Genomic DNA, 14,413 nt, shown 5'->3' with positions numbered 1-14,413 from the left:
GAAATTGTCTGCTGTTACTGTTGTTACTTAGCAGGAAAATCTTAAGAGTAGGATCTTTATTTTTGCAGCTTATTCTGCTACCTAGGTTTTAAAAACTGGCCCCAGACACCATAAAGCATGAAATTTTTAGAATCATGAGCATATGTATGAAATATTCAGATATGTTTCCATGCAGAATTAAAAACTAATCTTGTTTCCATTTTGTTTTTCTGTGAGGTTTATGTGTGTTTATGATTAAATGCAAATATTTGCTCCTATATATTTTCTCTTCTAGATTTAGAAGTAATGGCTTATTAATGTTTAAAAATTTAGCTTGACAAATAATACTTGTTGATGCATTTTCATATATTTTTAAAATTAGATTCTTTTAGTTGGCATGATGGTGCACACCTGTAATCCTAGCACTCTGAGAGAAGGCAAGAAGATTGTATAAGTTTGAGGACAGTCTTGGCTAGTGACCTAGTGACACTGTCTCAAAAACAATTAGATATTTTATGATGTCCACCAACACAAACACAGTGGTACCTCGGTTCATTAATTTAATTCTTTCTACAATTCTGGTTGCAAACCAAATTGAATGAGAACCAAATCAATCTCAATGGTTAGGTTCAGTGTTCACCTTATGGAGAAATTTGATTTGGTTCTCATCCAATTTGCTTTGTGACTAGAATTGTGGAAGGAATTAAGTTTGTGAGCCAAGGTACCACTGTAACTTACCTTCGTACAACATTAAACACCAGGCATAATGCAAAATGAGCAAAAAATAAAACAATAATTTCAGTGTCATGAGAGGATGTGATCCTTTTTCCAAGAGCCTTACTGTCAAAAAATAAATAAAAGGGAAAAGCTAAAATAGTATTGGCTTTCCTTTGGTCTGTGGTGTTTTTATTTATGCTACATGTTCCCATTTCCTTTTGTGGAATCCTGACATTAAAGTACTGTGGGATTTCATGCTGAATAGTTTTCTCTCAGACTCTCCCCAGAGCCCTGATAGGATTGCCACCCCCAACCCACCTGACCTGCTCACACGCACATGCACAGTTCCTTTCTCCAGTACTGTTTTGAGGCAGGGACCTTGCCTTGTGAGTGATAGGACTGATTATATATAAATATCCCTTGTGTATTCAGACTGCAAATAGAGGGAGTTGAACACATGTAGTCCAAAAATATGTCTGTTATTGTTTCCAGTCATTTTCCATCCAGCCCTCATCAACTCCTTCTAAAAGTCAGCTTTTTACACCTTCATCCCATAAAGATCCAATTTTGTTCCTTACTCAAAAATTCAACTATGTTTGATGCATAATAGTATACATTTTGAAATCATGAGCCATTTGTAGGAGAATAGATGCACCTTGAGACCACAATGTTAAGTGAAATAAACTAGACACACAAGCTTCAAAACATTGCATAGTTTCTTTTATATGAGAAACCCAAATTAAAAACAAAAAGCAATATAAAAATAGTAGAAATAGAGAGATCTTTCTTAAATGGGAAGACGATCAAGAGATGGAAGGAGGGGGTGCTGGAAGCAATGGAGATGTGTTGTGTACCAACTCCTCATAAGAAATGTAAACAGTCTGTACTGCAAACATGTACTAATAAAAAAGTAAATGTATAAATAATATTTTGTTACTGCCCTATCTCAGCTTTTTTCCACTTGCTTCGCTGGATCAGTAGAAAGGCACAACCATGCACTGTGCCTCGTTGCCTCTTGCTGTGGGAAACGTCTTCATATGAGCCCTAAACAGATGGATCTTATACTTTTTTTATAGGATTTTTGAGTTCCATAATTCACTTAATCTCTGTTGAAGGTCATTTAGATAACATATTTTAGTGAATTAATTTTTTTTAAAGAAAGGTTTTGCTAGCATGTATTTTACAGTAGTGTGCATGAGTGTGGTTACTGATGGTGTCACGACAGATTAGATCTCAACTGACCTTTAGAAATACATGTGGTAAGAATACAAAGGAGTTTAGTACGTGGCCTAATACGAAGGTTACATAAATGCACTGGTACAAAGATACTTAGAGGAAGTGAGTTTGGAAGTTGCCCTGTAAAGGGTCTGTGAAAGAGCTGGCATCTAAATGCTTTCTGGTTTGGAAATCTCACCTGTCTGACCAGGGCATCAGTGATAAAAGTCAACCTAGTACTAAGAGAATGGTGTGAGCAAAGGTGTAATGCTCAGACAGAATGGGGCAGGACAGAAATGGCCTACAAGAAATTCATAATTCAGGGTGCCATCAAACTTTTGTGATTTGTAGTAAAGTAGTTGAACATGTGCTTTTAAAAATATGCTCTGGCTGAAAATAGTGAAGAACATGCCTTTTGTGTTTTTCTGAAGGATTAAATCATGTCAGTTTGTTTAGAGTAGTGCAGAAGAGGGCAGGAATTATATCATTAAAACAAGGTGTAAGCCATTGCATTGTAAGATAATGCCAAAACTCCTTGTAACAAGCGTCGGGCACAGGAATTCATTGCCAATTGTGTACTTTCCTTTAGAATGAGAATGGAGAAACAGATGTCTGATGCAATATCACCACCTTCTGGTAGATGGAAAAAAGCAACAGTTTATAAAATGAATTAATTGGTGTAACATTTGTACATTTTAAACAGTTCGTAAAACTTCACTGTGATGTAAGCACTAATGTCAAGTTGTGTTGTAAGCTTTAAATCCCAGTTGATGTGTTCATATAGATTATGTGTTCCTGGTATTAGATTGAATTTTAACCTTAAGAGGAATAAATTTCAATTGATAGCAAAAAATCAGAGCTTATAATTTTGTTCCAAAACCAAAAATTTCCATGCATGTAATCCCTGTTTTTTGTATCTTGTGTGTGTGTGTGTGTGTGTGTGTGTGTTTGAAAGATGCTGAAAAAGCAGAAAGGGCATTCTGTGTTTTACCTTTAGGAATCAAACATTGCTTACTATCATAATTCTGATTGTGTCTGTTCTCACTTATCACCGTCTTTGGAAGTGGCCCTGTTGCCTTGGTTTGTGGTGCTCGTGCTCTTTCAAAGTGGGCTGTCTTTTTAAGTCATGCCTTAAGTGGTTGTCCTTGGTGGTCTCTTTGTTTTGGTATTTCCAGTGTCTACTACTATTGCAGAGACTCAGAAGTGTTTGAATGAATAATGTTATCAGAATATTGAGGAGATAGGGAATATCCTATAATTCTGGTTCTGTAAGTGTAGGTGAGTGAGAGGATAGAAGTCATCTGAAATGAGTAACTACTGCGTGGATCCTGGGTGCTTCAGGTGTCTGAAGCCCCATGTTTAATGGCTCAACCTGGTGATACACTGCCTTCTAAGAAATTTAATTTTCTTTTCTTTTTTATTGTACTGGGGATTAAACTCAGAATCTTGTGCTTGCAAGGCAGGCACGGTGCCACTGAGCTAAATCCGAGCCCAACAATTTAATTATTTAGCACTCTTAGCTCCTCAGCTTTCCACTGAGTAGAAAGACCAAGTTATGAAAATGAGCTGTGAGAGGTCACCAAGAGGCTTGAGCTGGCATGAGACTTATGGATGTAGGGAAATAACACCTCAGATAAACTTGCCCACAGTTGTTCTGACAAAGGCCACTTATTCATGCTGCAGCGTGTGGGAGGCACAGGGCTCAACAAGGTTGTAGAAAGGGTTTATGGTGTTGAGACTTAAGGGAACTTGACTGATGGTTAAGTGCTCAGGAAGCAGAGGAAGTATTGATCACATTTAGGTGCACAGGTGTGTGTGTGTGTGTGTGCGCGCGTGTGTGTGCGTGTCCAAAGAGCAAACTCCATCTGAAATTCTATAGAAAGTCTTTTTTTTCCCTCCAGCAAAATGATATCAACTGAATATACACATTTGTGATTACAGATTGTATGAGGGTTGCGTGGTAAACCTTGGAAATTTAATTTCCTTGGTAGCTTGATTGAGAAATCCTTTGTATTTTTAAGCAATTAATACTGTAGACAACTGAATATCTCTTTAGTTAATAATTTGAACATAGCAATTTTTTTTACATTGTTTTGTTTATTAGATGGTAGAATCAATGAGGCCAGATTTCTATATTTGGTCTTTGTGTAGGCCGTTCGAGGATCACCTGTCTTCGTTGCTCTTGTCTGATCTCTGTCACCATGAGATGGCTGTATTTGAACCACGTGGTGCTATGTCTGAATGTTTGTGTTGTTTAAATCCAAATGTTCACATCTAATTCCTCCCTCCCTCTCTTCCTCCCCCGCATAATCAAACTCAAGACTTTGTGCTTGCCCGGCAGGCACCATGCTACTGAGCTACACCCCAACCACATCTAATTTCTAATGAGTTAGTACTAAGAAGTAAGGCCTAAGACAAGTGATTAGGTCATGTGGTCGGGCCCTCATCAGTGTGACAAAGAGGCCCCAGGGAGCTTAATTCCTTCTTTTATTTTGTCATGTGAGAACATATACGATGCCTTCTGCAAGGAACAAATCCTCATTGGACAGTGAATCTGCTTGCACCTTGATCTTGGAATTCCCAAACTTCAAATCTGTTAGAGATACATTTCTTGTGCTTTTAAATTACCCATTTTAAGGTACTTTATTGCAGCAGCGGAAAGGAGCTAAGACAAGTGGGTTGCATGGGGATATGTAGTCATACTTATATGACGTTCAGAAGGAATAGATTTCAGTTAATGTTGACAGAGTCAGAATTTAGACTTGCATGACATGCGTCATCACTGAAGTATCGATTCAGAACCTGTATCCTATTTGAATGGGCTCAGACATCAGGAGACCCAGACTTCTTGCAGATGGCATTAATCTAATGCCACAGGCCTGCTTCCTGATTGGCCTCTTTTTTCCAACAACTCTAGTTGTTCCATCCCTTGGAAAAGCAAATATATCCCCCATCTCTAAGGTATTTTGAAATCTTACTGAACATAAATTTTGTATGCAGAGTTAATATTATTAAGAAAGATTTGTGATGGCTTTGCCTTGGAGGGGAGAAAGAGTATAAATTAGAATTTAGATTGTATTCCTGCAGGCAGGAAAAGCAAATGAAAATATTAAATTTGGGTAGGCTGCGTCCTTTCTTTTGGCATTAAGCAAAATCACAGGCATCAAGCACTAACTCAAAAAGCTATTTATCCATGCTCCCAGGAAGCATTATTAGAGATTTTTGTTGAATAGCTGCTAACACAACATCCATGGGTTCACAGTTTGTATAAGCTGGAAGGAAGAATCTTCACAGTGTGGCTTCTCATTGATAAAATGACTGGATTCGTGGAGCTCTTTTTTCTTTCCCAGTGTTCTTGCTTTAGTAAGTAATACAGTCCTGATGTAGACGTGTATTTACATGTGTATTCTGAGGGTGCTTGTTTGCCTACACTGTTCCAGTTCACACTTAACATGCCAGTGCAGTGACGCTTTAACTTTAAAAAATGTCTGGGTTTTGACATAAAATTATTCCCTTGCAATTAGAATGCATAACAAAAACATGATTGATTGGTTGAATTAATGTTCTCAATGCAAAGTACTTTTTATTTGTAGTGTTTATTAAATAATATATTGAATCTGTAGTTGACATTGTATTCCAACTTCAGCTGAAGCCTTACAGGTGTGGATGTAGTTTATTTGTGTTTATAGCATTTGGAAACATAAATAACTGGCCAGGCTTTTGCTAATGACTGGTTAACCTTGAGGAATACATTTCTCTATATTGGGCTGTGGTTAGAACCTGAGCTGTGTAAGGCCACATGTATCCCACCAATAACCTGTATTATGTGGCCTGCAGGAAGTTACTTATTTATTTCCAATTAGGAGTAATGTTAGTGCTTCCTCATAAGTTGGCTGTGGGAATTAAATGGGTTGAACAGGACAGAGAAATGCCTGATATTTAGGAAGTGCCCAATAAATATGAGTTATTTTTATTTCATTAGATAATAACTATTCAGTGTTAAAAGTAGAAGAAAAGAGTACCCAAGGACTGGGCAGGAGCAAAATAAACAAAATAATAATATCTAGTAGTGGTGCCTTCGGTAGTAGTGTCATCAGTTTTGAATCATGATGGTGAGCCGTGGGGTCTGTCTGCCCAACTCCAAAATCTTGGCCCATCTGTGAGACCACAGAGCTGACCACAGAGGCTTAGCCAGGTGAGGTGCAGGACAGAGGCATAAGTTGTTCACCAGGGAGAATTGGTGGCATCTGGTATAGGATGCTAAAGGTAGTGAAGAAAAGAGGGGCTCAGATTTGAGGCTGTTAACTGAGCATTAAGGCCTCCTTGGATGAAGTCAGAGAGACAGGCGGGTAAGACTGGACTTGAAACACACCCGCCAGTTTCTTAAGCTTTATCAGTCATGTAACTTTATCATGTGCCTCAATTTCCTCAGGTGTAAAATGGGTATAATAGGATGCTTGCTTCATAGGATTGTTTTGGTGAAATATTGTATGTGTAAAATGCTTTGGACACTGTCGGGCACTATATAAGACTTTATCATTGTTATATTTTTTTAACTTGTCACTTCGGAGTCATTCAGAATGGCTGCTACATGTAGTATAACTTAACTGGTAGCTCTTCAGTTCCCCAGTTATTAAGTAAATAACATGAGTGCTAGTTAAATCACTTCTTTCAAAATCTGTCAGTGAATGGTTACTCAGTGCATGCATATAAACAGTGTTATAGTTTAGATCCAGAACATTCCCCAAGATTCGTATGTTCAAAGGTGGGGAGTTTTGGGGGCTATTGGACGTTTTGGGTGCTATATTCATCCATGTAGATTGACCCATTGATGAGTTTATAGCAAAATGTGCTGTTAGGAGGTGGAGCCTGGTTGGAAAAGGTGTGTCCCTGGGGATGTGCTTTTGGAGGGTGTGTTTTCTAGTTGGATTTCTCTCTACTTCTGCTTGCCGTGGGATGAGTGGATTTCCTCCACCAGGCCCTTCTACCATACTGTTTCTGCCTTGGAGCCAGCTTCCCATGGACTGAATCCTCCTGAACCATGAGTCAGATTAAAATTTTTCTCCTTTAACTTCTGTGTTTCAGTGATAAGAAAGTGATTGATACAGGCAGCAAAATGTGTGGTTGTGTTGCCTTTTCACTTGCTAGTGACAGTACCATCCCATTTTATAAAAACAAATTAATTGGAATAACTGAATCACAAACATGAACATGTATCAAATATATGAAAAATGACCATGTAGGAAGTGAAATGAAAATGAAAGCGGGAGTCCAGAAGAAATAGCTGCCGACTGTGGGGTGGTGGTGAGTCTCTAGGTGCGCAGCCAGATGGACTTAGCAAAGGCAGACATGCAGGCATCGGCGTGGAAAGTAAGGATGAAGCGAGGTGTTCCAGAGAAAGAAGTAGTCAAGAAATGTCATTATAAAGGAACTCTGGTTGCCTCTGATGACTTTGAAAGCAAAAAGGGTAAAGTGTTGGAGAGTAATTCAAACTTAGAAAATAAATAGTATGGCAATTTTACAAAGCATAGCAAAAGGCTTTGCAGTCTTCTGTGTAGTCTAAATAGGTTGGAAAATTATGTTCTTCACCTGTTTTATGAATTTTGCCACTAGATGGTGCCAGGTGTCTAGGGAGTAGGCGAAATTCTGCATTTACTATGTGCTTATATCATGGTGAAACTTTAAAATGTTTGATCTTACTAAGAAATGTAGGGATATCAAAAGATTATTTTGTTTTGTATCATGCTGATCTCAATGTGGGTTTTTTTTACATGATAATAAGCCTAGTAAATATTGGATTTGTTGGCTTCTGGTGGTGGTTATTCAGGGGAAAAAATATTTATAAAATTTTTGTGATCCCCAGCTTTATTTTGTCTTTTTCTTAGTATGTCATATTTCCCCTGGTGATTTTTAAGTCTCTCTTGTTAAAGATATACTGTGTTGTGTACACACATACATATTCTGCCTTGAATATTTAAGCTATGTTTGTACATTTTTCTGTGCATTCCTCCCGTGAAACTTTAGCTTAGAAATAAAATCCTGGTATAGTATTTGGAAATGAGAATTAAGTATTAATGAAGTGGTTAATAGTTACCACAGACTCAGTAATACTTTTGAAAAATATTCTGCAAGATCAGTTTCTTTGAATATGAGTTTAATGAAGAATGCTCAAATTTCTCTGCGGAAATTGTTTCTTTTCTGAATGAAAGGAAGAATTAATACAGTATTTATTGTGAGGCAGGCAGCAGCGCCACTGACCTGTATCCCCAGCCCAAAATAGTATTTATTGCTTTTTGAGAAGATCCTGAAATAACGACTCTATGTTAAGTATCTCTAATCCAAAAATCTGGAATCTGCAGTATCCAGAAATCTGACATGATACCAGAAGTGGAAATTCTACACCTAGTCTCATGACAAAGTATAATCAAAACACATGCTGGGCATGGTGGCGTATCCCTGTAACCCCAGTACTTGGGAGGCTGAGGCAGGAGAATCACTGTGAGCTCAAGACAAGACTGTGCTACATAGTGAGTTCCAGGTCAGTTTCAACTACATAATTAGACCCTGTCTCAAAAACAAAAATGAAAACATAAAAACAAAAACAAAAAACCACAGACACACTAAAAAAGTTGTATGATACTACCTTCAGGGCCAGGGATTTAGCTCACTGGTGCCACTGCCTGCCTTGCAAGCACAAGGTCCCATACCAAAAAAAAAAAAAAAAAAAAAAAAAAAAAAAAAAAATAACTTATATGTGTCAAAGATATATATGAGACACACATGAATTTTGTGTTTAGACTTGGGAATATTCCTGAGATAACTCATTAAATGTGTAAAAATATTTCAAAATCCTAAAAACATCCATGTCTAGAATAATTCTGGTCCTAGGTATTTTGGATAAGAGCTACTCAGTATATATAACCCAAAAGCTGTGAGAAATCTTATGTTCCCTGTTTGATATTATTTCCAAATTATCAATTAATTTTTAAAAACAATTTAAATTCTTAGTTTTTTCACTTTTAGTGAAATATTTATGTGATACTTTTTGACACAAGTTCCATATTTTTATAGTATTTCTATTGTTGCTATTTTATTCATGTAAATGATTTTTTTCTTACCCTTTGTAAATTTTTGTTACACAGTGTGGGAGTCGATATAAAATATAAACATTGTGCTATTGAGTGGTTTTATCATGTGTATTTTAAAAAATAAGGACAAAGCCCTATTTTTGTCCAGGTCAATGTTGTAAGGCATTCCATTAATTTAGTAATGCCATTTCAGAGGAAAAATAGCATCAAATTAAATATGCTCAGTAACCATACAGCAGTCCAATCTTAGAAGTACTGAATTTTAAAATATTGTAAATATCCTGCAGTTGAGGCCTGATCAGATGAGGTATGGGGTAGAGATGTCTTGGAAGGCCTAGAATGCTAAATGGAGCCAGTGAGTGCTATTAGAGAGGGTAGTTCCCGAGTCTGTCGGTTCCAGAAAGGCTGTGCATTCAGCAACATCCAGAAATATCACAGTGGATATGTCATTTTTGAAAATTTAGAGTAGGAATTGTGGTGTGGGGGAGAAACAGGATGAAGAGAGTAGGCCAGCTTGTACTTAGGGTGTCTCCCAGGCCATGATGTTGCCCTGTCCTGTATGGGGCAGCTGTCGGTCATCCTGGACATTCTCAGGATGGGGGAGGAAAGCTTGACCTTTTTTTCATTAGTTGGTCTAAAAGCGTGCATGTCTTCATCTAGTAGCACACAGTTGCAGAAAGATGGATATTTTAATAGAAATTGTCAGGTAGTTCTTTAAACCCTTTTGACATAAACTCGTTTGCCAAAACCGACTTGCCTAGGAGTCACTTTGGAGTACAGTTCTTGACTCCTGTTCCTGTAATCTTGTTCCTGTCCTTGAATGAATTTTCTAAACCTGATAGTGGTAATCATTGTTGCACAAAGTTATTCTTACACCTTCACTTTTACTCACTTTCATTTAGGTTTTTGCAGACAGGTTACATGAGTGTAAATTAAATATGGTAACCTGTTGTATGTTTGTGTGTTCATATGAATGTGTGTTATCTGTAATGTCCTGTGTTATTTAGCAAACACCTTCACTCTTTTTCCTCTGTTAATGCCTGTTGATGCTTCCAGTATAGTAAAAAGAACAAATCAGACTCTTCATCAGTGCTCACGCAGATGATGGTTTTGAAAGAGAAGATGGCTTGATAGTTTAAGATTTAAAAGGTTACACTTAGGGCTAGGGATTTAGCTCAGTGGTTCCACCGCCTGCCTCACAAATGTTAGGGCCTGAGTTCGATTCTTTGTACCCCCCTCCCAAAAAAAAGGTTACACTTAAACTTTCTTGAGCATGGTGGTACTAGGGATTGAATCCAGAGCCTCACATGTGACCCCTCTGCCTCACCTTCCTTAGCAGGGATTATAGAAGTGCACCACCATGCCCAGCCACCCTTAGGCTGTCTGACATTACTTAATGAACTCTCATTCATTTTACATTTATATTTTACATTAATGATATCCCTGTTAAAGGTTGAGTGTGGTGTATAGAGAAGGATATTTTGCTAATAATTTTTCTAAAATAAAAATGCTTCTAATAGCTGTTTGATGACGAAATATACTTATTAGCCACACCTCCCTTTTTCTTCTCTAGCCTTAGCGCATCAGAGATTAAATACTTTGTAAAAGTATAATGCTGGTAAATATAACTTTAGAATATTGTACCTAGGCTCTGCCTTTCTTTCTTTTTTTTTTTTTTTTTTTTTTTTTTTTTTTTGGTACCGGGGATTGAACTCGGCTCCTTGCACTTGCAAGGCAGGCCACCGAACCACTGAGCTAAATCCCTGGCCGTGGCTCTGCCTTTCTTAATACTCAATTATTATTTTCTCTGAAATAGCTTATTTAAAATCAGTTAGATGAACTTGACAATTTCAATATATTGCTTAAAAGCGGAGCCTAACTTCCTGTTCTCCCACCCCTTCCCACACCGTGCCAGTTTTTCTTCGGTGCATGAGACATTGAGAACAGTGAGATCTTACATATTTTATAATGGAATGACAGAAAGTACAGTAGTCGATTTTTACTCAGTTATATCTGCAGTAAATAAACTACTTTGAAAATAGCATTCCTTTTCAAAATTTTGAACCTCAGGCTCCTTCAGACTGTCCCCTTATTTTTGTTTCCTGCAAAAGTGTCTTCAGAATAACCGTGAGTCCTGGAGAAGATATGGTGCACTAACACGGCTGCAGCTTCCCTTTTCAGTGGTATTGTGGTTTAGGCCCATCCAGGGAATACTGAGCTATGTCCTCAACCCTTAAAAGTTTGGAATAGTTCACTGAGTTGTCCAGACTGGTCTTGAACTTGTGATCCTCCTGACTTAGCCTCTTAAGTAACTGGGACAGCAGCGTAGTAGGTGTGTGCTACCAGGCCCAGGTGGCTGTCACTCGCTCTGGGTCCTCAGTCTGCTCCTGCATTAACCCTACCATTCAGCCATATCCTTCCTTTCATTTATTTCACTTTTTGCTGTGTTTTCATGTTTTTCTTAGTTCCAAATTATGTTGCAATTTCATGCCATTTAGTTATTTCTTCAAGTCCATATTTTGAGGGACTCAAGCAAGAAAAATGAACAGCAACATTTATTTACACTTTGTACATATTGATTCCAACAAATAATACGGTCTCATCAGTATAGTCTACACATCAGTATAATCATAATATATACGGACTTCTGATCTTCTGACACTTTGAAGTGATCTGATGCTTTCACTCCTGGTCCTGATATTTGATTTCTTGAATAACTGCCTTGAAAAAGACCTACACATGAAAAAGTAAATTATTGGATCCAGACACACATTGCATGCAGACAAAAAAAGTGTCATCTCTTTGCAATAATAGAGGATTTTGTGTGCAGATTCATCTAGTAGCCTGTCCAAGTAACTAAAAGTGAAAGGAATTCTGCACAAGTGATACGGTAAAAAGCAGGTAAAAAATACCGCTACAACCACTCTAATGCTCTGGTTATGTTTTCGCTTTCGGCTCGACTGACTTATGAATTGCCTGCTAGACTTGTGGATGTACCTGGATATGGCTATGTAACATCCAATCAGAATCACCAGCACAACCACAAACAAGCAGCTGTTCACATAGTTGACTGCCTTATGCCATTTGACTCCCAATGGACTTTTAAGTTTCATGCAGTCATAGATAGTTTCCTTAGTTGGTTGGCCATTTGTTAGGATAATGTTTGGTAAGGACAGAACAGCCATGATCACCCAAACACAAACAGATAAAACCTTTGTAAAGGTTATGCTGTACATTCGGGAGTCTCCAAATGGCTTAACCACCTTCAGATAGCGATCAATGCTTATCAGCCCAAGAAACACAATAGAAGTGTACATATTTGCATAAAACAGAACTGAAGTGTATCTGCATAGGATCGACTTGAAGAACCAAGGTCCAAATCCTGCATCATGGACTATTCGAAATGGAAATGTCAGTGTCATTATAAGGTCAGCAACCACTATGTTTTTGAGATAAAATATGAAGCTGGTTTTATTCCTAATATGGAAGAAGATCCACACTGCTAGACCATTCAGCAAGATACTTGCTACAAATAGAATGAGGTAAAGCACAGGCAAGACAATAGTGTCAAACTCATTGTGAAGGGTGATGTTTTTTCCAGGTCCATCAGTCGTGTTGCTTGGAGTTGGACTTGCTTGGGTGGACAGCTCATTATCTGTAGGAGAAGTGGAGAAACAGTTCTTCAGTGCTAGATTTGTACACCCCACATTCCCCCGGGCTCCCAGTTGAACTGTTGTTATTTTGAATGAGTCTGAAGATGTTCTCAACAGTGGAAAGTGGCCTCCTCTCTCCCCACACCAGAGTCCTTCAAGTAAATGCCATATTTCTGATTCTCTTGAACAGCCTTTTGAAAATAAATACGTCAACTTAAATTGTCCTGATTTTTAATTCATTGTTTGGTATCACTATGGAACCAACAAAACCTGAGACAGAAAATTGAAATTTCTTGTAACAAGAAAATAAAATAGGACATGGTAATTATTTTACTCTCTGAATATACTCTGTCTACCCCAGGATCCAATCATCAAGAGTTGGGAAGGAATAAAATTAAGTGGTCATTTTGAATTTTTGTCTATGACTTTCTTAACTTAGGATTCTTTAGGAACTGTAGTCAGGAATATAAATAAAACATGTGGGCCTTTTTTTTTTTAAGTGAAAAGAAAAGCTGTCTTCTAAAATAAGACAAAATCCAAGGGAGATTTAGATCTGAGTTGGTGATTCTTGTTGTTGTTGTTGTTGTTTTTTGAGACAGGGTCTCACTATGTAGTTGAGACTGACCTAGAACTCACTATGTAGCCCAGGCTGGTCTTGAACTCACGGTGATCCTCCTGCCTCAGCCTTCTGCGTCCTGGGATTACAGGCGTGCACCACCACACCCGGCACTGAGTTGGTGATTCTTTAAGGTGCATTTTCACTTTAGTAGAATTTAATTTGTAGGTTAGTGTGAAATTACTGCAGATAACCTGTTTGTGGATTATAATAATCTTTAACTATTATACACCATCTAGTGCACTTTTCGGTGAAATGTATTTATGTAGTTAAGAGTATTCTCAAGTAAATGGTTCTGTGTAGTCCAGTGAAAAATGCTGATTTTATTCTCTCATTATTATTATTTTTTTTTTGTACCGGGGATTGAACTCAGGTCCTTTCACTTGCAAGGCAGGCCACCGAACCGCTGAGCTAAATCCCCAGCCCCGTTTTCTCATTCTTAATGTTTAACTTTATTACAAAAGAAGGTAACTTGCTAAATTAATTGCAGGCTTGCTGTGTTTTTCTTATTTACAAATGTAGATTATGCCTCTTAAGTTTGTTATGAGTTTTTAAAAATATTTTGCATTTTTGGTACATGTGATTAAAGATGATTACTATACTACTCTATCATATAATCACTGGAGTAGTTTAGGAGCATTTGGTTTATGTAGCAGCCATGAAAATGGCCTCACAGATATTCTTTTTTTTGAAAAGTGCAGGGAGTGTGGAGGGTAGGCTACTCTGCTGCAGTGTGTTCCAGCTGGTGCCACGTGTCCCCAGGACCACTCCCCTTTATGACTGAATGTGGCAGCGAAGCTCAGACAATCCTGTTTCTGCTGGACGAGGATTTCCTCTTGCATATGACTGGCTGGAGAACTTCTGAAAGTCTGGCTGAAATTCTTCACAAATTATAGTGCATTATGACTCTTCCTATTCAACTTGATTCCTCCCTCCCCCCAGCTGGTGCCACGTGTCCCCAGGACCACTCCCCTTTATGACTGAATGTGGCAGCGAAGCTCAGACAATCCTGTTTCTGCTGGACGAGGATTTCCTCTTGCATATGACTGGCTGGAGAACTTCTGAAAGTCTGGCTGAAATTCTTCACAAATTATAGTGCATTATGACTCTTCCTATTCAACTTGATTCCTCCCTCCCCCCCCCCC

The 14,413-nt window shown here is 38.1% G+C and overlaps 2 protein-coding genes across 12 annotated transcripts in view; one reads left to right on the top strand and one right to left on the bottom strand.

Moving 5' to 3' along the window:
- Med12l (mediator complex subunit 12L) overlaps positions 1 to 14,413 on the top strand; it is a 305,898-nt gene that overhangs the window by 162,992 nt on the left and 128,493 nt on the right. The gene's annotated exons all lie outside the window — the stretch shown is intronic.
- Positions 11,612 to 14,413, bottom strand: part of Gpr87 (G protein-coupled receptor 87) — a 6,503-nt gene continuing 3,701 nt past the window's right edge. The window contains exon 2 of the mRNA XM_019207647.1: positions 11,612 to 12,654. Coding sequence (XP_019063192.1) covers positions 11,612 to 12,654 — 1,043 coding nt within the window. The remainder of the gene's footprint in view (positions 12,655 to 14,413) is intronic.

Source organism: Fukomys damarensis, unplaced genomic scaffold, assembly GCF_012274545.1.
Source record: "Fukomys damarensis isolate Sample0158 unplaced genomic scaffold, DMR_v1.0_HiC HiC_scaffold_37, whole genome shotgun sequence".
Classification (NCBI taxonomy): Eukaryota; Metazoa; Chordata; class Mammalia; order Rodentia; family Bathyergidae; genus Fukomys; species Fukomys damarensis.
This window is presented reverse-complemented; position numbering and strand designations above follow the sequence as displayed.